General features: G+C 37.4%; 1 protein-coding gene across 1 annotated transcript in view; it reads left to right on the top strand.

Annotated features, from left to right (window-relative positions):
* The first annotated feature begins 4,518 nt into the window (after positions 1 to 4,518).
* Positions 4,519 to 24,471, top strand: part of grip1 (glutamate receptor interacting protein 1) — a 297,915-nt gene continuing 277,962 nt past the window's right edge. Inside the window, exon 1 of the mRNA XM_067390984.1 lies at positions 4,519 to 4,582. Within this exon, the coding sequence (XP_067247085.1) occupies positions 4,528 to 4,582 (55 nt within the window). The 5' untranslated portion in view covers positions 4,519 to 4,527. The remainder of the gene's footprint in view (positions 4,583 to 24,471) is intronic.

Here is a 24,471-nt window from a genome sequence, read left to right as displayed (position 1 = left end):
TTCATTGGTGATTTCAAATATGAAATTTAATCGAAAGGTTGCCAAAAAGCTTTGGAGAATTTGATGTTTAACCATTCAAAGAGATAGGAGCTGCATGATGCCCAGGATGCCCGAGAGGCGTTTCAAAGATGGCTGCCGAGTGAAATGATGACTTTACCAGTCGGCAATTGGCTCTTATTTAGAAGGCGGGACTTATTACGCCATATTGCGCGTTACACTTTCTCCCATTCAAAACAATACGAGTGACATGTCTTGTGTTATTCTATAGTCTTTGGTATAGCTTTAAGAGCAGTAATGCTGACTCTCATGTCTTTTGACTACATCTTCAAATGAGGCAATCTATCACTGCGGTATACAAGCATGCCAGAGGACATCACTTAGACAAGATGTCAAGATCAATGCCTGCTGATTGTTATTTCATAACAACTGTGTGATAATTACAGAGCGTTCTAATCATCACTAAACTTCTTCAATTATGTACAATCACAGTGGACAGGTTGAGAGGCGAAGGTTTATTTTAAATGCACACTTTCAGAAGCATCAACTCCCCTTTTCTGTCCTTCGTCACAGCTGAAATAGCAGCTCTGCAACATCACTCTATGATTTATCACATCAAAGTCTCAGAAACTTGTTCGCATTAATATCCATCAAAATGTCACAATAATTGTTTTGCTGTCTTCCTCTGCAGTTAAATGAAAGTGTATTATGTACCAGGTAGATGACAAGTTCAATTGTCTGGAAGGTAAATGTTGGAATGTTTGGACCATGATGGAAAAACTGTGAAATGTTTGCAACCTTTTGGAAATTGTTATTCTGGAAGTGTCATCAGCACCGTGCTTCTGAAGGATGAGAAACACTGTTCAATTATGAAGCTATTTCTAAAGAGAACAGCTATTCCCTTTGCACATATGACTTTCTCATTATTATTGTTCTAATATAAAATGGCAATTGAAAGACTTTTATAAGATTCAGTGCATAAACTGTATCTTGTTATAGAACTACTATTGCTTGAATAATAATTTTGGGATTTTTTCCCAAAACAATAAAGAATTCTGGTTTGTAATGAGAGATATGATGAGTCAAATAACTGCTATGCCTCAGCCATTTTATATAGCCACTATATTAAGGCTTACACAGTGTCATTGCATTTTACAATCTAATTTACATTTTAGAGCATCAGTTAATGATATTATATTGTCTTAAAGATATTTTGAAGAATGTTGGTAACCAAACAGTTGATGGGCCTCATTGACTTTCTATTTGTTTGTTTTTTTTCCATACTATGGAAGCCAATGGAGCCCATCAACTGTTTGGTTACCCATATTCTTCAAAATATCTTCTTTCTAAAATAAATTCATACAGGTTTGAACAACTTGAGGGTGAGTAAATAATTACTAATTTTCATTTTTGGGTGAACTATCCTTATAAGGAGACCCCTAAAGACCCTGATATGTTTCAAGCGAAATCAAAGAACGAACTGGTGTGACGTAATTTCGAAAAAAATCAGGCTATAATGAAGTTTGTTTGGAGTTTGTTTCGGGAGTTCGAAACACCTTGCCAAAACAAACCTTCCAAAAAAGTGTGCTTCCACTGGTAAACACCTCCGAACTACCATGCACCATGTAACTACTACATTATTACTATGTAATAGGTAGGATGTTCGCTTACAGTATACAAATGCAAAGGCATTTTGATCTTTTTTTTTCTATATCAGGGCCTTAAATGTTGTTTTTTGGACTACACTTACCACCTCTTAAAGATTGAGGTCACAAAACAGCATTTGTTTTCATCATCCTTTGGCGCCACAACCTTAGAAACCTATTCACATATTAATAGGAACTATAAGGGACATCAAGCTGGGCCTGCATCTGAATAGTTCATCTCCAAATAAAATCCCTCCCAAGTGTAATATCATAATATTCACACTTCTGTCTTGCCACTCAACATCATCTCTACATCCACCACTGAAAACCATTAGACCTTGGGAGCCACTAAGTAAGGCCATTGCATTCAAGCTAACCCTGCTTACCCCCTCCACTTCCTGTCTGCTGTATCATCTCAGAGGGTGATGTGCTGCTCTGTATGCAGCCCGAGGGACGAATGGATGGATGGATGGCAAAATGGAAGGACGGAAGAAAGGCCTCGGAATGAGAATAAGCACTACCCAACCCGACTCATTACAGCCTGGCCTTGCCCCGTAGTGTATGCTCCAGTGCGCGTAAAGCCGCCAGGGCACCCCCCTGGATGGATGGACAGTGAGCGAGAGGGGGAGGGAACACATAAGGAAGAAAAAAAAACAGCAGAAGCTGAGGAAAGTAGGCCGATGATGATGTGTCACAATGCCCACTAAGAAGCAGCGTCACCTAACCTACATTTATCTAGATGCTTTTTTCCCAGTGGCTATGTGTTGGATGTGTACATGCTGGCGGAAGCATGGAGTGCCATGTTGCTTTATGCCGGAGGTATCGGAGACCACCAGCTTAGACAGCAACCAGCTGTTTAGGCCAGTAGGGTTAACTACAAGGAGTGCTCCCTAAAGAGAACTAAAAAAAGCACAATATCCCAGAAATTATTTTTCATATTTTATAACTGTTTTTCTGTCAAAATAAATATTTTATCCCATAACAAATCTAATATTTCATGTTTTTTGCTCCTCCAGTGGTGTTGAACTAAAAAATAACAGCATGTGTTTGGGATCAGATATGATAATGTACACGTATTTATAAAGTATGGCTTTTTAATCAAATAAAAATATTTAACTGATTACATCAATCTGAAGTATTTATTTGTCTGTTTACTGTGCATATATTTGTCCCATAATCCAGAGACATTTATGGAAAACCTACATGAGGCTGAAAATGTTACATAAGCAGATATAATTAAATTACCAGCTTACTAAAATAAACGGTTAATTAAAGTTAGAGTTCAGCACATTAGGCTCTTGAAACCCACTCACCAAGAGATAGTTGAGGGTTGAAACAGTAAACTGCTGACACTTATTGTAGGTGGGTTGATGCTTGCATGTAATGAACAACAATTAGGTAGAAAATTAATGCAGCTATCATAAGTTACAAATCAATGCTGGAAACACCGAGATATAAATCACATTCTTAATTTTGTTACTTCACACAGAGGTGGATGAGTGGAAAAAAATGTAAACTGCTTAGAAATGGTCATTATAGCAAATCATGCATGTTCATTACTGAGCATCTGCTATATTGGAGCTGGTAGTACTCACCTTTCTGGCAGCAGGTGTAGAATGAAATACACTAAAGCATTGTTAAGCTAAACACGCATATCAAAAAGCACCCCATTCAAGGTATCACACTTCTGCAAGAGGGTGAGAATATGTACCCACAATGCTTTGCAATGAACAGCCAATTTATAGTTACAGAGGGATACTAGAATTCACTTTTAAAAACATAACTTTTGTGCATTTTCTACAAACATTTTGATTTATTGACTCTAAAAATGTCAAGTAACCATCAAATTGTACTAAAATATTTTCCTTGAATTGTGAACAAACCTTAATGATGGCTTGAGAGAGCCCAAATCTTGAACCGGGACTCGGGTTGTCTTGTGGACAGCAGCAGCAAATGTACTATAAAAAAATCAACCCCCCCCCCCCCCATAATAAAATATTAAACAAAATTACTTTTACAAAACGATATTTATTTATTTTTTCAATATCTAATGACAGCTTTTTAAAATATCTCCACATTTACACCACACATCAAAGTGAATTTTAATTCAAAAAGTCCATGACAGAAGATCAAGACTTTTTTATGAATTGCATTTTAATGTATTTTTGAATTATAAACTACCTCTAGACAGAAATAAATAAATGTAATGTCATTGACCCATTTGCTGTTGATTTGATTTTATAATTAACAGCCATAATGGTTCAGACGGAAAATATATTACATTAAAATGATACTACAGAAGTACTTGACCTAAATGAACATATTGTGTGTTTTTACATAGTTAGAAAAGCAATAAACCTCCATGGAGGTAAAGAAATCATTTCCAGGGGGCAAATATTGCCTCTAAATTAAAACAAAAGTTATTTTCTGACACTGCCTCACTCCCACAACAACACACCCCACTTTAGATATGAATGAATGAGGCCACACACACACATTGTTAAAACACTGGAATAGAACAATCAGCAACGCTACATACTTCAATTAGGCTACAGATGAACAGACACGGGTTTGGCGTTTACGTCTATAGCCTACTAGGACTGCAGTGTGGAGCTTTAACGTGATAAAATAATGAGCCAATTCTTGGGCAGGGGAAGGTAGGAGAGGGAAAAGTCTATTGTAGTGGGTTGTAGTGGACACCTTCACGTTCGTGTGTCTGCTCACACCCCCCAGCTCAGCTCCACAACGAGGCTGAGGGAGACACGGCGTTCAATTACACCGACTGCCAGTGAATAGAAGGGACGAGGCGCGGGGAAATGCACGCCTGTGCCGTCAGTGAAATGCGCCTGAGATTTAGCCCCTGAATGCACACGACGCCACCGAAATGCCGGGTTGGAAGAAAAATATCCCCGCTTGCCTGCAAGCCGACCAAGAAGGAGGTATGAAAAGCAGTGCTTTAATAGTTTTGCACGAGCGTTGTTTCAGGGGCTCGTTCTGTTTATTGTTGTGGTCTCGCGGTTTGTTTGTTACACTATAACTGTTGATGTTTGGCGCGAAATGTTCAGAACGTTCGGAGCTACGTAGTATCAACTTTTTCTTGGTGATCAGTCAGTGGATTGAGAGATAATACCGCGCCCGCCGCCAGGAATTCCGTAGTAATGCACTTGTTCAGTCGGTTTCTTTCCATAAATCGACATTTTAAAGGCTGTATAGGTTTACTTTCCTATTATATTCCATCCTTTTATTTTGATATTATGCATTTGGACCTTTGTTGTTGCCAATACATCGCCAATATTTATAGTATATTTGATGTTCATAGTACTCCGTGTTAAAAATGTTGCCTACAGTCATGACATTTCTGTCGCTTCCACTTGGGTTGGCTGATAACCATGTGCATGTAGTATGTGACAGTTCATTTCCTATTTGTAAAATATACACCAATGAAATCGTGTGATTGTACTTGTGCTGTAATTTAATGTCTGTCCCTTTCGCTTTAGAAGTCTCCATAGCCGTAGGCATGAAATGCAGCTCGTTGCTGTCTGTAGTCAATGCTACTTAACATATAAGGTGTGTAAATAGTAGTCTAATGTTAGCGACTGATACGGACTGTTTCCTCACGCCCGTGCCATTTTTGCGTTAGATTTTAGCAACAGAATTTCACGATTCACGACCTAATGAAATCTTATCCATCACAGCCATGCATGTCGAGTGAAACGGGTCTGAATGGTCAGGGGAAGTAGTCAGATGCACTTGCCCGTGGCAAACCAGCAGAGTACACCGAGCATGAGGTTACAATAAATCAAAGCAGCGTGTGAATGATCATGTTTCAGAGGACAGTGATGCACATGTGGTTTGTTGGTGAAAAGATTCTGTTTGTCACACTCTGAATGGAGCACTACTTATGGCAAGTATTTGGTTTTTGGAGGATGTGTCAGTGTCAGTTGACAGTGTTTGCATACACAAGAATATTCTGATTTAAATAGGAATATGACCATATTTTGATTATGTATGCACAACGTAAAAGTGTTAAGATTAGGTTTCTGATATGTAATGAAATATCACTTATTGTTCATTATTTGGAACTGTAACATTATAACATTACATCCATATGGATGTCATTCTGCATTCTACGGTTGTGATGATAGGTAGTTGTGGAATGTCAAAAAGTCTAAGAAACCTGTTTTTGGAGAATGTAGAATTTCCCTCCATAGTCCATACATTAAAAGAAATTGCAGCAAAACAAATGATCTAAACACACACACACATATACATACACACACACACAAACACCCCCCCATATATATATATATATATATATATATATATATATATATATATATATATATATATATATATATATATATATATATATATATATATACGTGTGTGTGTATTATACATACACACACACACATATATATTATGTATGTGTATATATATATTTATTTTTTTCATGATTTATCACTTTTTTTTCCTTAGTCAAATCAACATAATAATTAATCGCCTTCATTGTATTAACTCAAATTCTTAATTTCAATGAACCCAAAATTTTAAGGCAACCAGGTAACTTACTTTTTTAAGTTAAAATAACAATTCTTATACAAGAATTGTTTGTTTGTTGGTTTAACTTAAAAAAAGGATTCTTAGATAACATAATCTCTCTCAGGTGTGAACATTTGCCCATTGTCATTATGACTCAGGACTGTTGAATCTCCATTCTCCATGTGTCATTGATGCTTCCACCTCAGATTTGCTTGTGAATGAGCCCTGCATCCTTTAGATTGTAAAAGCTTTGACATCCATTTTTTAGAGTTGTATATATAGGCTTTTTTAGAAGAGGTTGTTTTAAGCCACTCGCAGTCAAACAACAAAACCTAAAGGTAGCTGCCACTGTGAGTCCATATATGATTGATATATGGTCACTTTTAGACTTTAGTGGAATGCTGTTGAACGCAGCAGATCTGCATGCAAAACTAAATTTTGCGTGACATTAGTGCCATCTTCAGCATGCTGGTGCTTGTGATCTGGTGCCCTGCTGCCTGGCAATGTGGCATGTAATTGGGTTTGAGGGGAACCAGCGGGGGCCGAATGAGCCCCCTCAAACAAAACGGGGATATTGCGGGAAGCTGTGGATGATGCTGTGTCCTTGGATCGGAGCAGAATTGCTATGGCTTGCAAGCCTCCTCCACCTCCTCCTCTGCGTCTTTGTATTGAACGGGTAGAGAGATCTAGGGCATGGAGGGTAATGCTATTGTATGTCTCTTAGATGCTGCTTTTCTTGTGCACTGCAGGACTGCAGTTGTTGGAACAAACAGGTTTATGTTTTTAATCACTCTTTGCGTAATTCAGTTAAAGGATATCTAGCTGTGTGGTCTTGAGTGTATAGGTGTTTGTCTGCACCTAGGCAACACATCCATCTTAACATTGTGTAAAGATGCAATTCATCATCTGAGCTAATAAGATCATTTAACCAGATTTCAGCACTTGCTGATGGATCGAATGAAAGTATTCAATTTATAATATTAGAAGTACCTAAAATGATGCACGAGCAGATTAGAATGATGCAACGCAAGTCAGATCATCTTGCAGTGTCTCCCTCAACATATTGATTATGCCTCTCATACTGTAGATTACATGAAAAAGGACATTTATCAAGAGTTTTATGCCACTGTGTCAGGATTTTTGCCTACTTGTTGAGAACTTTAGGGATAATTTTGATTCCTGGGGAGACCTATAACCTTTCAACATACCAGAGAAGAGGGCAATTTCAGTACTGTTCATTTTTCAAAATACAGCCGGTTAGCTTGTGCACATTTTGTTGTATATATTTCTGTACATCTGTAACCTTTTTTTGTATTGTTCATATATATGTATTGTTCATATCAGCACTGTGTCTCTGTCAGTGTAGAGAAAATCTTGTCTCTGAAGGTTGGTTTCATAATTAGACCATGCCTCTTTTGCACTGATTTTTTTATTTATTTATTTTGCATGTATAGTCTTTTGTTGTCTGAAAAGTGTTTCTGCTTTTTTTCCCTTCTTCTTTCTTTTCTCCGTTGCCGTTCTTTGCGATATGTCATGATACAATTTTTCTAGCCTTTCAGCAGTTGGAGCTGAATTGCCAGCCAGTCAGTAATCAAAAGATAGTACAAACACAAAGCAAAAACAGCATGGTGATGTGTTGCAGTATCTTAGCCACTTATGAATGGGGAATGACCTGTAGTCATTCTTAAAAACAGACTTGTTTTGCCTGATTTTTGAAAACAGCTTTGAAACAGCTGAACTGCTAGAACAACAGATTAATGTCAGTTCCGCACCTGAAGCTGAATGATGATATTTGCCTCTTGAAATCGGTATTTGTGGATTTTTATAGAAGTGTGTGGGGAGGCATCACATTTGTGCATTCATCATAGGTGCTTATTGCTGCCTCGCCGACCGTTATTCCGTACTTGACTAGAATTAGAAAGCCAAAATAAGATAGAATTGAAAGGGGGTGATTCAGGTGCCCCATCTTGCTGCAGTCAGATGTATGCTGTCAACCCACATGACCTTTGATGTTTTGCTATTATATTAAGGTAGACTTGTTTTGACAGAAACTTTAAAGCATCAGTTTTTTAGGTTATATAGACTTTTGGATTGTTGTTTTAAATATGATTTGTGTCATTTGGTTTGGTTTGACTTTAAAATAATTTTTAATATTCGGGTCAATATTCGGGTCATTGACAAATAAGGCTTTTATGAATGTAAAAACATAATGAACATACACTCTAAAAAATGTTTGGTTAAAAACAACCCAAGTTGGGTTGAAAATGGACAAACCCAGCAATTGGGTTGTTTTAACCCAGTGGTTGAGTTAAATGTTTAATTTAATTTAACCCAACTACTGATTAAAAATGACTATATGTCTGGCTTAAAATGAATCCAACAGAGAAATTAAAAATCAGACACATAATTACTAGAGGCAACAATAATAATCAAAAGGTGTACATTTATTAATAAGCAATTTAATAAATGTTTATTGTTTATTATTCATTATCTTATTAATAAATGCTCATTTATTAAACATATTAATAAATGTTAATTTAATTTAATTTTGGGTTCATTTTAAGCAAGCAATACAGTAATTTTTATACAACAGTTGAGTTAAATAAAACTACCAAGCATGTTGGGCAAACATTTAACCCAACCGCTGGGTTAAAACAACCCAATTGCTGGGTTTGTCCATTTTCAACCCAACTTGGGTTGTTTTTAACCCAGCATTTTTTAGAGTGTATTATCAATTTTGAAGTTTTATTAAGTGTTAACAGTGAGATTATATATATTTTTATAATATAATTTGTCATTTTTTACAAGATCACCAAAATCATTCGGTTTAACCAAAATTTCAGTTTTACTGAATGACACTTTTGGGTATACCAAATGAAAATATTTTCAAACAGTGCTAACTGGCTGATATCTAGCTAGCTAGCAAAAAGTTTTTAAAATATTACAACATTTTACATGTTTTATAGTGGTTGTACCAAATGACCTGATGTTTCGGGATATGCGTATGAGCAAGTGAAAACATTAATTTTTCAGATAGTTAAAAGAGAGTTAGTTACTTTGCTCCATGACCATGTGGTCCTTTGCAGGTGTCTGAATGTTGTCACATCCTGTCACATGATATTGACCACATGATTGATCCAAAATGGTCCCATTATATTGGTTACTCCGAATGACATCAATCAAATTAATTTTTATCCTGACATTCTTTTTCATAACAAAGCAAGGACTTCTACACCATTTTGCACTACGTTGATGTATGATGTTATAAAATCATGCCAGAATAAAAAATATATACATTTATTACATTTTAAGATATTTTAATCACAAATGAAATGACTGTATTGGCCTTTGGATGGTTAAACCAAATGACCTTTTGACACTTCAAACTCTTTAAAATACCTTTTATATGCAGCAAAATATAATTAAAACCTTTCAGATTTGATAAAAGAGATCTAGTTGTACTATCTTACATACTTTGGATGTCATATCTTTGTTTTTCTTTGTTATTAAGGCCTTTGGACAAAAAAAAATGAGATTCATGTCATTGACCCATTCATAGGTTGAATGCCTTTGAAAAGTGCAAACACTGACTCTGTGGTGCTGTATTTCTCTTTCTTCAAGTACACTGACCAGCCAAACAAGATAGCATTGGCTCAACCAATGGTTTGAGTTTTGGGCGGGACTATCAGTTTTACCAACCAATGGCAGGTGTAGCGTTCAGGAAACCTACTTAAAAATGGTGCTAATTTTTGTAACTTGGCAACACTAGTGGAGATATTACACAAGTTTTAGATGACCTATTATTTATTTTCGTTTACTTTCACAAATACAGCTTCAAAACTTTTTGTGCTTTATTGTATTTTGTCAAAAGCAGAAGTTTCCCAGAGGTTTGTCACTGTCAGCAGTATGGTGGTAATAGCCTCTCAGGTCATGATGGAAACATTACATGGCCAAGTCAAGTTTTAGAATGATTGCTTTTGGAAAAAAGAAATTGCTTTTTGTTTTTATTTTTTTCCCTCCAGAACTGCTGTTCAGCTCAGATGTCATTTGTGTTAGCAGCAAGTACAAACATGTCTCAATTCACAAAGATAATATGGAGTGTGGGTTGTAAGATCCCTACTGCTCAGGGCGAAAAAAAAAAAAAAAGGTGTGCAAGTTTCATATGGACTTTTCAACACATGTTAAAAACGTATGCATACTGTCTAGAACTAGGAGATTCTATTGAAGAACCAAATGGCTTTTTCCTTCTGCTCCCTTACAGAGGCCATTGTAAACATTATCAGGGCTCAACAATAAGAATGGCCCAGAGATGGTGTGAGAGACTTTAGGTCCAGTTAGCTGCATTGGGTCATTATTCATTTTTGCACAATCTGTGCTAGTATTGGCAGGGCAAGTATAAATCTGAACTACTGGCACAGCTGTGACGGCAGAACAAATTATCTTTGTTGAGCCCTGATTATTCTCAATGCATTTTGCTTCTATCTCTGTGTCCAGAAACACGAGAGACCAAGTAACCTTGAGAACATAGGGATTGCAATGCTTTGACATTCAGCAGTGATTTGCTGGAGCATGATTCAACCCGAGGCTGTGGAACATGCACTCGATCTCTGACCTGTTGAGGTCATGGTCAGTTTCCTGATTAGGACGGTCCTAACATTGTCGTTTTACATGCACACTTGATTTGTGTGTTCACATGCGCGTGATGTCTAGCAGGCCTTGGTGTACGGGTGTTTGGTGTTACACCAAAAGGATCTAGCATCATGGTCAATTTTTCAATGACCACTACCCTTTCAAACAAACGCCCCCTCAACTCATTATAAGGTAGTTTGAAAAGGTTGCCATCATGAGGAATATGCAAAGGCACAATCAGCCGATACTAATTGGACCCCAGCGTTCCTCCCTGATGTAGGATCAATAGTTGGAGATTAATGGTGTGACGCGTCTGCAATGCATGCAACATGGAATAAACCAAAGAACCTTGTAAACTTTAAAGCACCACAGGAAGAGACTGCACTACATAGATCAACTCAGAGGCTTGATTTTACTACCATAGTGAAGTTTAATTTCTTCCTTCATTATATGCAGTAACCACCAATGAATAAGGTGAGAACATCAAGCAAGAACACAACTAGATTTTCATATTCTGCAATGTAATTTTAAAAAACAGTTAATCCACAATAGATTCCCTAAATACCCTTTTTTAATTTTTTTTTTAATTTTTTATAATAATTTCTTGTCTCACTCAATTAGGACCATTGCAGAAGTAAAATAGGTTGTGAATGATTTTCATGTTGACAGTTGTTTCAATTTTACAAAGAACGGGATTTTATTCAGTTTTTTAGATTTGTACATGACTAGCCTTTTAAAAAAGCCTTTGATTGTATGATTTAGTGTCATTAGTCTTAAGTCTTGCTGGTGGATGAGCATGTTTTGCTTATGACCTTTGATTAGCATGAAATGCTGTTTTTTTCAGCATTAGATAACTGATTTGATTTATCAGTGCAGGTGAGATAATGAGTTGTTCCCTTCACTGTGATTGTGAGCGTACAGAATGACAGAGCTGGATGCTGCAATCAGGTGTTGCACCCTAGGGTAAGCTTATTTATCTCAATGCCAAATCATCAAGAGAGGAAAAGGCAAAGGGAGATGATTGGCTGATTGTTTTCTTCTTTACTGTCTTATTATAGATCAACTAAACCTGAGTTCTTGTTTTCTTAAGTGGATAAAGCTTGGTAAAATGCAAAGAAGCCTTAGTGGCCTTTGAACAAATCATCCATGAATAAGCATAAATAATCACAATTTGTCCTGTCAGAAAAGAAGCTGGAGTAAATGTTCTTGCACAGCCAGTATAAAAATGAAAAATCTATTTTCTAAATGCATGTTATCTTATTAGGAAAGACTGATCTGCACTGTAAACCCAAATAAGTTGGCATAACTCAAATTTGAGGCAATCAGTTGCCTCAATATTAAAGTTAAGAAATTCAAAGTTTTAGTAAGCAGAACTGGCATGTTTTTTTGTGTTCTCATACATTTTAATTGTTCTTAATTTGAAATGTTTGAGTACACTAATGTATACATTTAACTTGAAATTATCATGTAACTTCAATGTAAACATTTTTAAGTTACACTTTATTGTACAGTGCCATAGTTACATTGTAATTACTCAAATAAGTACTGAGTACTATTAACTACATGTACTTACTATAGAGTTACAGTTAGGGTTAGGTTCAGGGTTAGTTACTTGTAATTATGCATAATTTACTGTTATAACATGTAACTATGGCACTAAAATAAAGTGTTACCCATTTTTATTAGTGAAAACTTAACTACACTCTAAAAACTGCTGGGTTAAATATGGACAAACCCAGGGATTGGGTTGTTTTCACCCAGCCATTTTTTTCAACCAATTTTGGATTTATTTTTTTAGCCAGCAATACAGTAATATAGTAAAAGGCATGTTTTTGCTCACCCCCAAATAGGGGCAAATTTGTGGGGTATTTTAAGCTGAAACTTGACCAGACCAGAGACTTATATTACATCATGTGAAAGAGGGCATAATAGGTCCCCTTTAACCCAACCTGCTGGGTTTGTCCGTATTTTACCCATCTTAGGTTGTTTTTAACCCAGCATTTTTTAGAGTGTAGCTATAACAAGCTAATTCATTAAATGCTAGCTTGCTAATATGCTAACATGTTTACAATAGCATGTTCTAGCACAATATAAAGCATTTAACATACTTGCACTCAGACCAAGCCACATGCACCACTTGTCACCATGATGGTAACTCTTCAAAAACCAACATTAACAGAAACTCTTCTAAATTAGCATAACAAAGCATTAATCACTACACTATACATAATTCTGCTTTACTCTTCAGTAGTGGTTTAATTTCACTCATCTGACCCTGTATGTAGGTGGGAGGAGTGGCACACAAAGGTAGACTCTCCTCTTTTACTTCCCTTAGTGTCAGAACAGCAAGTGGAAGCTCTTTTGTACTGTCACAATTGTCAGTTCAAACGGCTATTGATTTTGTACTGGACTTCTGAGTGTTGAGATGAGAGGGGTTTGTCGTCTTGTCCTTTTCTGCTGCTGGTGTATATGAAGTCTATCGCTCTCAAGTACTGAGGACACACAAGTCATTGCTTGCAGAAAAAAGGCTTTTGCATGTGGCACGTTAACACCCATAACAAATTGGACAGTGATCGGTCAGTGTCTTGAGATGGGAGGAAAAGAGAAATCCATACCAAATTTGCACATTTTTCTGAATCTGGAATGTTTTTCTGCAAGCGTATCCCTTAATTTGATTTATAAGGGCAGAATTTAAAATGTTGTTCTTTTAGCCTCAGAAAATGCATACAGTTATCTGTGCTAATATTCTGAAATCTCACTGGATTTTTCACTTTAATATTGCGCATTTGCATGCCTCCAAGGAACTTGAAATTAGACTTATGAAGTTATGCTCCCTTGAGTCAATTCATTCATTCCTGTGCAAAAAGAGAACCCATGACCTGTTCCCACTCAAAGACTAGTCTTGTTGATTTGATTTCTCAAAGAGTGTTCTGCATCAATGCCTATTGAATTGGGATGCTGCTTGTCCATCACTCATTACTAGCTCTATTCTCTTGTCACCATCCATTCTTTCAATCCATTTTTACCATGCTGACTTGTGAGAAAATAGAAAACAGAAGGAGAAGGAAGGCCCAACAGGGGGCTCAAATCATACCGTTGCACCCCAGTTCGTGGTTCATATCAAGAACAGCCATTATTTTCTCTGCAACTCTGCAGCGTATCGGATTTGGTAGAATTACATCCTGAGCTTTTGGGGTTATCAAAGAGTGATGATTCAACCAGTGCATGGAGGCACACGCAGATCCTTGCGTGGGTACTCCTAATTATGGGTTGAACTCAAATGCGATGGCCGCTGTTATCTGTATTGTCATCAAATCTGAAGGATCTCCTCTAGATGGAAGGGGCTTTCATTTCTGACACAATACGGAAGTGGCATCTTAGAAACTAGGGTCTCTTTGAACCTTGAGGAGAGCATGACAAAATGAAGGGAGATTCATTTTCACACTTGCCTGGGAAAATGGAAAAAAATAATGTCCTCTTCAGGTGTTTTTTATTATCAGTGGCAGTTGTTGAGCCAAACATTTGAAAATACAAGTATGCAATTTCAGCTCATGAATGGCACACATAGCTATTGCTAGAACCCTTTTAGGGTCTTTCATCTTAGTTCCCATCAAAATCTCAGGTATGGTGTACAATTAATAGTTTTCAGTGGTAAATTACCAAATTTTAAGGGGGCTGACAACTGAGAAACTACAAATGTGTTGAAAACAGTGGCTGCATTAGCTGTCTGAGGTTATTTCATTCTGAATTCTCCCCTTACCAGCACTGTTATAAACAAATAGTTCTAGGAACTTAGTTATAGGAACTAGCCATTAGGATAGTTCCCAGAGAACTAATTTCTCCCCCGGGCCATGTTCCTGGTTGTATTCTCATCGGGAATAGGAACTGTGAAGTGGGTGACAGCTGCGTTTTTAAGTGCTGCATTTACGAATGCTAAAAACCGGTGGATGGAAGATGTTTGTTGTGTGTCATGGGAGATGGAATTTAAACAAATAATTTACACGACTGAAAGTGGGGACATATCATTTAGGCTGAGAAAAGAACACAACCCTGCAGACAACATGTAAATGCCGTTATCGCTGTTTTCCATGTTCGTGAAGTAAATATTTTTACACGCCGTTTTAAAAATGCCGGGTGCCAGTGTTTGACATGCGTTTAACCAATCAACGTACATTTACATCACTGATAGTTCTGAGAGTGCTTGTTTAGACCCTACTCTGAAGTAGGAGCTAATTTAGTTCCCCCCCAAAAGAGTTTCTAGAACTAAAATCGTTCCTAGTTCCTGCGGTGCGAACAAGGCAAAATCCGGGTACTTCAGCCAATAGTTCTAGGAACTATGAAAAGGTTCCTCTGGTGCAAAAGCCCCTATATAAACTCTTATAGCTCTCTCTAGTCAATACCGGACATGAGATTTGGCATGGGAATTGCTTATCACTCCATCATCCATCAGAACGCTCTCCGTTCTTTGGGTTTCACTACATTTGGAGTCAGAGTGTGGAAGGTCTTTGCAAAGTGAAGCAGATAAAGCTGTCATGTTCTGCTAAGTAGTAATACATATTGACATATCCGTTGACTAGACGGGAAGGAAATTACTGTGGGAAAGGAAGAAGTGATAAAACTGACTGAAGGGTTTAACAAGCATTTGGAATACCTCTTCTTGATGAAATAAATCTACATTTGGACACCAGTAGCAGTCTGTGCCAAATGCACCTAATATTTCAGTCCCACTTTGTCTCATTTTAGTCCCTCATGCATGTAAAACTAGAGTTTTCATTTGCCGTGAATTCATTTATTCCAGCTGCAGAGGATAATGGCTTTTCAACCCGCATCTTTTTATGTTTAGAAGGTGACTCTGCACACAGATGAACACAGGCAGTTGTCTCTTGAAGCCAAGCAAGATGGTAACATGAGGGGACAGCTTGTGACCCAGAGGATGCAGCTGTCTTTTAGAGGAAACAAATGTAGATCAGAAAGGAGTAAAGGGAGGGAAATCATACATGCATGATTTTAATTTTTTTGTGCCTAGATTGAATATATTCTCAGGTTGCATCCAGTTTTACTAATCTTGAACATTAAAAATTGTGCATATTGTTTTTCTCACAGGCTTTCCCATGCATCTAAAAAAACATCTTTTCCATTTCATGAGCGCACACCTTGCATGCAAATGCACCCAAATCACATTGCATTTAAACAAGCCCTTATTGCATTTTTCAGAATACAGTGAATGCAGTGTAATTTGTCATCATAGCAACCGCAGAATCACGTGACTCCTGTGTAACATCCACCCTTGTGCCCCTTTGTAACATGCATGTTGCGCTTGGCGCGGTTTGATGAACCGCATAATTATGGCTTTTGATTGGCGGTCACTGCCCTTATAGCAAGTCTATGATTGATTTGACATAACAACTTAAGGTTGGGGTCAATCTGCACTGGCCTGTTGTTCTGCTGATGCTTCCTGTCTTTTTCCTCCTCCTCTTGCGTAAACCACACTCACGGGATCAGCCTTTTATTTATTATGATGGATGTTTATGAGGCATCGTATTTTGAGTGCGCTGCTGGAAGTGTAAGGATACCGGGAGATGCTGTCGGCAGAGCATGGGAGAGATGAAGAGCTGAAGTGATGCAAGAGAAGACTGCCCAATATTGATCACCAGAAATTGCAGACATCAACTTGGCGCTGCAACGGCTGGTGATAGTTTTCTTTCCCGTGCAAACAGCACTGCTGTAGTTTTAGAAATTGCTAGGTGGACAGCAGCTGAGTGTAAATACTAAAATGGAAATGTCTTTCAAAATGCATCATAGTCAAGATGCAAAAACCTGTTTGTCCTTACAATGAAAGACCGTGTTTGAAAAGTCATTGTGTAATTCTGTTTGATGCTGCAGGAGCACATTTCACCAGATATTAGATTCAGGCTATACTGACATCCACCTGTTTTTGTAAGTATGCAAATACATGTGCAGAGCGAAGGGTTTTCATAGTACACCAGCTGTATGTCATGCACGCAAAAGCACTAAAAGCAACTCAGCTTGCACTAATGTTGCCTCTCCCAGGTGATGACTCAAGGTTTACATGGCTAAGTCGAAACGGTAATGGTCCTTCGAGGTTGTTGTAGGGGCTGCACGCATTGCACGAAACATTGAGGTTCCCATGACCTCACTATGGTGAGTCATTACCTGTTCTGTGGGCGTTGGATATTTCTTGTTGCACATTGACTCTATGGATGTGTCTCAATAATCAATTCATCATTTCACTTTTTTTATTTTGTTTTGTTTTTAGCAGTGGTGCTTAAGGGATTAGTTCACTTCAGAATTAAAATTTCCTGATAATTTACTCACCCCCATGACATCCAAGATGTTTGTCTTTCTTTCTTCAGTCGAAAAGAAATGTAAGGTTTTTGAAGAAAACTTTCCAGGATTTTGCTCCATATAATGGACTTCACTCAAAATTGCAGTTTCAGTGCAGCTTCAAAGGGCTCTACACGATCCCAGCTGAGGAATAAGGGTCTTATCTAGTGAAATGACTGGTCATTTTCTAAAAAAAAAAAAAAATGTATATACTTTTTAATCACAAATGCTTTTCTTGCACTAGCTCTGCGATGTGCCACGCATTACGTAGTCACATTGGAAAGGTCACGCGTGATGTAGGCGGAAGTACTGCGGTAGGGCAAAAAACATCTCATTTTCTCCTCCAACTTCAAAATTGTCCAACATATTTGTTTGATGTCTTTGCACGTTCGCTTTGTAGACACTGGATTGGTACTTTCGCCTACATCACGTTTAAACTTTCTAACATGATTACGCAATGTGTGACGCATTGCAGAGCTAGTACAAGATGAGCATTTGTGGTTAACAAGTATATAACCTTTTATTTTTTTTTAGAAAATGACCAATCATTTCATTACACAAAACCCTTATTCCTTGTCTAGGATCATGTAGAGCCCTTTGAAGCTGCATTGAAACTGCAGTTTGGACCTTCAACCCGTTGAACCCTGTTGAAGTCCACTATAAGGAGAAAAATCCTGGAATGTTTTCCGCAAAAACCTAAATTTCTTTTTGACTGAAGAAAGAAAGACATAAACATCTTAAATGAGTAAATGGGGGGGGTGAATAAATTATCAGGAAATTTTAATTCTGAAGTGAACTAATCCTTTAACCATATAAAGCTTATATTATTTCTACATATTTGACACATTAATTTCTAAGACCTTTTAAATTACTAACATGATCAAAACTGTTCTCACAAACACACAATCCACTTCATGCCTTCTGTAATTTTAGCCAGTAAAAGGCTATTTAGTATAATTCAAAACTTTAAAGGTGCCGTAGAACGTCTTTTTAAAAGATGTAATATAAGTCTAAGGTGTCCCCTGAATGTGTCTGTGAAGTTTCAGCTCAAAATACCCCATAGATTATTTTTTATTAATTTTTTTAACTGCCTATTTTGGGGCATCATTAAATATTAGCCGATTTAGGCTGCAGCCCCTTTAAATTCTCGTGCTCCCCGCCCCTGGAGCTCGCGCTTGCCTTAAACAGCATAAACAAAGTTCACACAGCTAATATAACCCTCAAAATTGTTCTTTACAAAGGGTTTGTCATGCAGCATGTCTAATCGCATAAGTATGGTATTTATTTGGATATTTACATTTGATTCTGAATGAGTTTGATAGTGCTCTGTGGCTAAAGCTAACATTTAACACTGTTGGAGAGATTTATAAAGAATGAAGTTGTGTTTATGAATTATACAGACTGCAAGTGTATAAAAAATGAAAATAACGACAGTCTTGTCTCCATGAATACAGTAAGAAACGACGGTAACTTTAACCACATTTAACAGTACATTAGCAACATGCTAACGAAACATTTAGAAAGACAATTTACAAATATCACTAAAAATATCATATCATCATGGATCATGTCAGTTATTACTGCTCCATCTGCCATTTTTCGCTTTTGTCCTTGCTTGCTTACCTAGTCTGATGATTCAGCTCTGCACAGATCCAGACGTTAATACTGGCCGCCCTTGTGTAATGCATTGAACATGAGCTGGCATATGCAAATATTGGGGGCGTACACCCCGACTGTTACGTAACAGTCGGTGTTATGTTGAGATTCGCCTGTTTGTTGGAGGTCTTTTAAACAAATGAGATTTATATAAGAAGGAGGAAACAACAGTGTTTGAGACTCACTGTTTGTCATTTCCATGTACTGAACTCTTATTTAACTATGCCAAGATAAATTCAATTTTTAATTCTAGGGCACCTTTAATGATTTTTATCAAGAATAACCTTTATTAGTATTTCAAGAAGAATACTAAACGGAAGCACATTTACAAGTATTTTGTCTAAATATTCAATAACTTAAAATATTCATTAAGAAGATTTCTCTGACTATTATTTCATGTCAGGCTGTACATGGTTAACTTGCATGCTAACATCATTCTGCACTTTGAAAATATAAACCCTCCTTGGTGAATTATTTTTTTATTTTTTTATTTTTTTTTGAAATTGCTAAGATTTGCATTTGGAATCAGCTTAGAAGTTAGCTGTCTCTGTCAGATGCTATGATTGCTTATTAACCAAACCATGCTGTGTGCTTTTGAGCCTAGTGACACTTTACGTTCCGTTATGGTTCCGCATGAAATGCACAAGGTAGCCTGGAACGTTAACAAAGCCGTCTCCACCTCATCTGCACACTGCAATGTCAGCTGACCTCTGCTAACTCTCTGCGCTGGGCTCTTCCACCCCCTCCCCCTGCGCTGTTCTGTATGCTAGCATGCAGTCCTTTGAGATATGCTGATGTCAGGTTTTAGCACACTCCTGCCACCGGATTACTAAGACTCAGACTTTGCTCTGCACATCTTCTTTTAAGTGTGTGTGTGTATCTCTGTGTGTGCATATACACCATTATATATGGACCTGCATGTTTATAATTACACTGTTGCCCCATCATACGGCTGTGCTTATAGTTGCTGAAGACCGCATGCATGAATACATCCATATTTAATCACGGCACTCGCTGCATGGATTCACATACGGCACATTTACATCGCTCTGTGCCTTCACTGCAAATGAAAAATTCTCCTGCTAAAGACTGTTTACGGTGGCTTACTTATTGCCGAGGGAGAATGAGTGATGCTTGACAGCTGACGAGGGAATGCAGGACCACGGTTCTTTGTGTCTAATTATTCATCAGGAGAGAAAATGCTGACAGAAGCCTCTGCTGTCCTACCGCAAATTGACAAACACTCAAGCAAGAAAAGGAACTTGTAAAGACACCTAATGGAAATAAAGTGCCTGTTTAAATTATTCTTTCCTCTCCCCAGATGCATTTTGTATCACTTTCTTTCCAACATGTCTGTTAATCAGTAGGCTGTTTCTTCTTGGTTTTGCAGTAAACATACCTAAACAGCCTTGAAAAAAAACTAAATTGTATAAAATATTAAGACTTATTTTGAGATAATGTATCTAAATTTAGTTTCTTAGTCTATTTGCAAATTTTGTTTTAGGCACACTTTTGTTACATTTATGCTTAACTGGAAAAATGTTGTTTTCTTGCAATCTGAAAGTTATATTCTATATATTTTATGCAATTCAAAGGCACAATATGTAAATTTTCACCGCTAGAGGTTGCTTATTCAAAACAAAGGTGTAGCTTTATGACTCCTTGATTTCATGGAACCATGGGATGTGTTGTCTTCACGTCTACAGCCGGTGGAAAAGAATCGGGATGGGACTCGGGCAGAAATCATGTTCATTAAGGAGATTATTAACGTTACTAGTATGAAGCAGAGCAGGGCTGTCCTGTCAAGTGTATGTGGGGTTAACAGCGCTGTTTATCATATTAGATACATTTATGTGTTGAAAGTTCTTATAGTGCTACTCTGCGTTTGCTCGGCGGCTACTATGAGACGCTTGTTGCACACTGCAGTAAGCTCGAAAATATTAAACAATATTTAAACAGTAAGACTTAATGTGTTGAGCTATATAACATGATTTAGTTTTCTGTCGATGAATGTATCCAAACAGTTGCTCATCTGTCTAATTTAACGGATAATATATTAAAGAAAATCGGAAACCGATTTCTAGCGTGGATATGATGTCACTGATACGCGACGCACGGACACGGTCCACGTCCTGGTTAAAATTGTATATTTCTCTGGATTTAACCATTCTTGGAAACATTTAGGATAATGTAAGTGCACAAGTCAACAAAATATATAACACTGTTCTAGTGGTTTTCGGATGTTTTAATACAAAAATCGTACATATTGTGCCTTTAAGGATGTTTGTAAATTGAACATGTCAAATAGTTAAGCTGTTCTTGAGTAGTCTTTGATGACAAATCATTAGCTTTTTATTCCACAAGGAAAGATTGATTGTGCATAATTAGTAATATTTTTAATGCTCACACCTCATAACTGATAAGTGCTCTGCATTCATAATGTAAATGGTTTTACTGTTCATGTAGGATGACTTTGGCAGGGTTTACTGTTGACAGGTTCTCTGATGTCAGGTCAAGCAGCTTTTCACCTCAGGGAAAGTGTGGTGGTGTCTGTCAGATTTCCTTCACATCCTTTTTTATCTCTTATGGTAGAAGCAGACATCATGGATGTGGATGTGTCATGATATATGGTCTAAATATTATCTTGCAATATTAATGCAAGATGATTAAATGTGTTACTTTTGCGTTAAAGGAATAGTTCATCCCACAATGAAAATACAACGTAAATCTGAGAACACGATTATTAATTGCCCTCCCGAAAGGCTAAAAGAGTTAACCTTTGTGCTATGTGCTCCGTGTCTCCTGAAGGTAAATTACAGTCTACATCTCTATTCAGTTGATATGTCTATAACTAATATTTATGGTTAGCCTAAGTGGGAACACCAATCCACCATCTGTTGTGAAATAAGGGTCTTTGTGGTATGATGGGACTAAAGGATCATTTTTAAATGTGCACACTTTCCAGTGAGATGAATCCTGATTGGAGGATTATGTCGCTCCTTTTGTACAGCTTATGCTCATTGGTCACAAAGGCACTACTTAGCACAATAGACCAGGATCAGTTTTGAAATCTTTTTTCAGATAGAATTAAATCCTCTTTAATTGGTCATTCCATGCCTCACTTCATAACATGGACGCATACACATAATAAGTTATAAAACTTGCTGGATAAGCCTGCAGATAAGCTGGAATGGAAGTGACCCAGTAACACATATGCAGCCGTTAGCGTAATGTTAACCCCATAACACCCCTCTTTTCCTTTTGGATTTGTTCATATCCATATACTAGGAAATCTGACCACTCTGATGCAAATGGCTGATGAAGAAATAGTGCATGTCAGTGTTTTGAAATATTGACTAATGCATCAATCCACACGTCGTACCACGTTCTGTATTTGGCAAGGTGACCGATATCAATGAAGTTATTGATTGTCTGCTCAGTCATACCACACCAATCCTCAACAAGCCACACGATTTGAGGTATCAATTATGGTTGTAGCATGAACAGCAGTGTGAAAAATATGTAAAATCCCCATATGAGCAATAATAGTGAGGTTTTCTGTAACAAACAGCACAAAATATGGCACATTATAGTTGTAAATTGCAGTTTGTGCTGCATAATTTTACATTTCCTCATCATCAGTGTAACTGTAACTGCTTCACAGTTCATTTATAAACTGAGATATAAAACTGAGTCTGAGAGAGATTCTCTTCACCCTTAAATCAGCACTGAGTGTCTTAAGTGGAAATATTATTTTGTGAAGCTCACAAGTCTAGAGAATTGCACTTTAGGGTCTTCATATCACCAGAAATGAGTAATATTCTAGGCTAAGAATTGTACTGTAGACTGTGTGTGTGGCTTCTTTAGACAACCTTAGGTTACTGTCTCCACAGCTGTTCGTTTGTACTAAACATCTTGTAAAAAAAAAAAAACTGTTAATTTAATGGGTTGTTAGACTAACGTCTAAAGGAATCCATCCCCCTTTCTGAGGTTAAATGTGCCTGAGGGGGAATACAGTGTTAGGATTACTTACATTTTGTGGTTCTTATCCTCCTTTGAACCTTTTGAAGCTAACTGGAAGAGTCAGAATGCCTGTAGGCCTGCCTAAAATATATATTTCAACGCCTACATTTCCTCCCCAATCCTTCGTTTCCTCTCTTGTTCACTCTCTTTCATTGTATTTCTTCCCCATATTTCTCTTTATCCCTCTCTTGCTGTCTCTCTTTTACCTTGGTCATCAATACCACTAGCTAATCCTGCTGAATTAAATTGAATTCTGGTGTTATGCTTTACATAAGTACCTTCTGAAACATAGTCCTAGTAAGAACCGATTCAAATGCAACTGGAAGTCGAAAATCTAGCAGTGTGACAGAGGTTCAGAAGCTGAGAATAGACGCACAGGGAGTAGATGTCGCTGGGGGCCAGTTTGTTGTCAGTGTGGGTCAAGTCTCCCACTGACAAACTTCGTCTGTGTGTACAAGTAGGTATAGTTGTGTAGTCTCATTCAAGGCTTCACACTTGTTTCAGATGCTCGCAAGCGTGTCAATTACTTTGTCTTTGAAAGACAGACTGGGCAAAAGGAGCAGATTGAATCGGGTCTCTGACTCATAGACTAATTACCCAGAGAAATCTGTTTGCTGCTCCTTCAACCATAGATGTACTCTAAAAGACTGTTGGCTAAAAGCAGAATGTCTCAAGGTGCTTTTGTTGAGGTAAATGAATAGCTTATCTTGTTTACCTTCAATTCTTAAAAAAAAAAAAAAAATCTTAATCCTGTCCATGTATGCTCTAGTTCAGGTTTTATATATTTTTATTTTATTTTATATATTTTTATATTTTTATATTTGTAATTATTTTGTTTTTTAATATTTTATTTTATTAATTTATTCTATTCTCTGGCATATAAAACCAAGTGTTTGTCGTTCCCCCATTTTCAAAATCCCAATTTAAGGCTGTGAGATCTAGTGGAATACCTCTAAAACAATGTATGGATGCTTCTGTTGACATTGAAAGCAAATTGATTAGGGTTGCTTTACTTGTTGCTATTGGTTGCTTGATTGCTGTTCATAAACTTCACAGTATGCTCTGCCATTGCATAGCCTTAATGCATCATGCAACTTTGTTGCATCCTCAACTGCCTCTGCTGCCTCTATACTCCATCCCTCATTGAAAACGGAAAACGTTTTTACCGTTGCAAATCACTGTCAGTATGAACTACTATTTAGGGTGTTTCAAGTTAAGAGACATAGATGGATGTCCTCCTCCTTCACAAGCTTGTTGAAACAACACGTGTGAAGGTTTTGAATTGTTTTCTCTCCATACAATTTTCCCTTTCAAAAATCCCTCCCACATTGTTTTTTTCCCCCCATCATCCGTCCCTTTATGTACAGTGCAGCGAGTTGGATTGTGGAATCTCTTCTGTGTTTTTCTCTGTTTGCTGTCCTAAAACCTTTTGATCCTTTTATGCTAGCAGCTTTGCACAAGAAAGCAGACAATACCAAGGTTATACGTGTCCCTCTGCCCCTCCACAGCACTGCACAAATATCACCCTAATTGAAACTTTTACTCCCAAACCAACAGTGGCTTGTGAAATTCTGTCTCAAGCAGCCACAGAGGACTTGGCAGAGGGCATTAAAGCTGGGAAAGATAAAATGTG

The sequence above is a fragment of the Chanodichthys erythropterus genome, chromosome 8 (genome assembly GCF_024489055.1).
Source record: "Chanodichthys erythropterus isolate Z2021 chromosome 8, ASM2448905v1, whole genome shotgun sequence".
Taxonomy (NCBI): Eukaryota; Metazoa; Chordata; class Actinopteri; order Cypriniformes; family Xenocyprididae; genus Chanodichthys; species Chanodichthys erythropterus.
The sequence above is the reverse complement of the archived record's forward strand: the minus strand, read 5'-3'. Positions and strand labels throughout refer to the sequence as shown.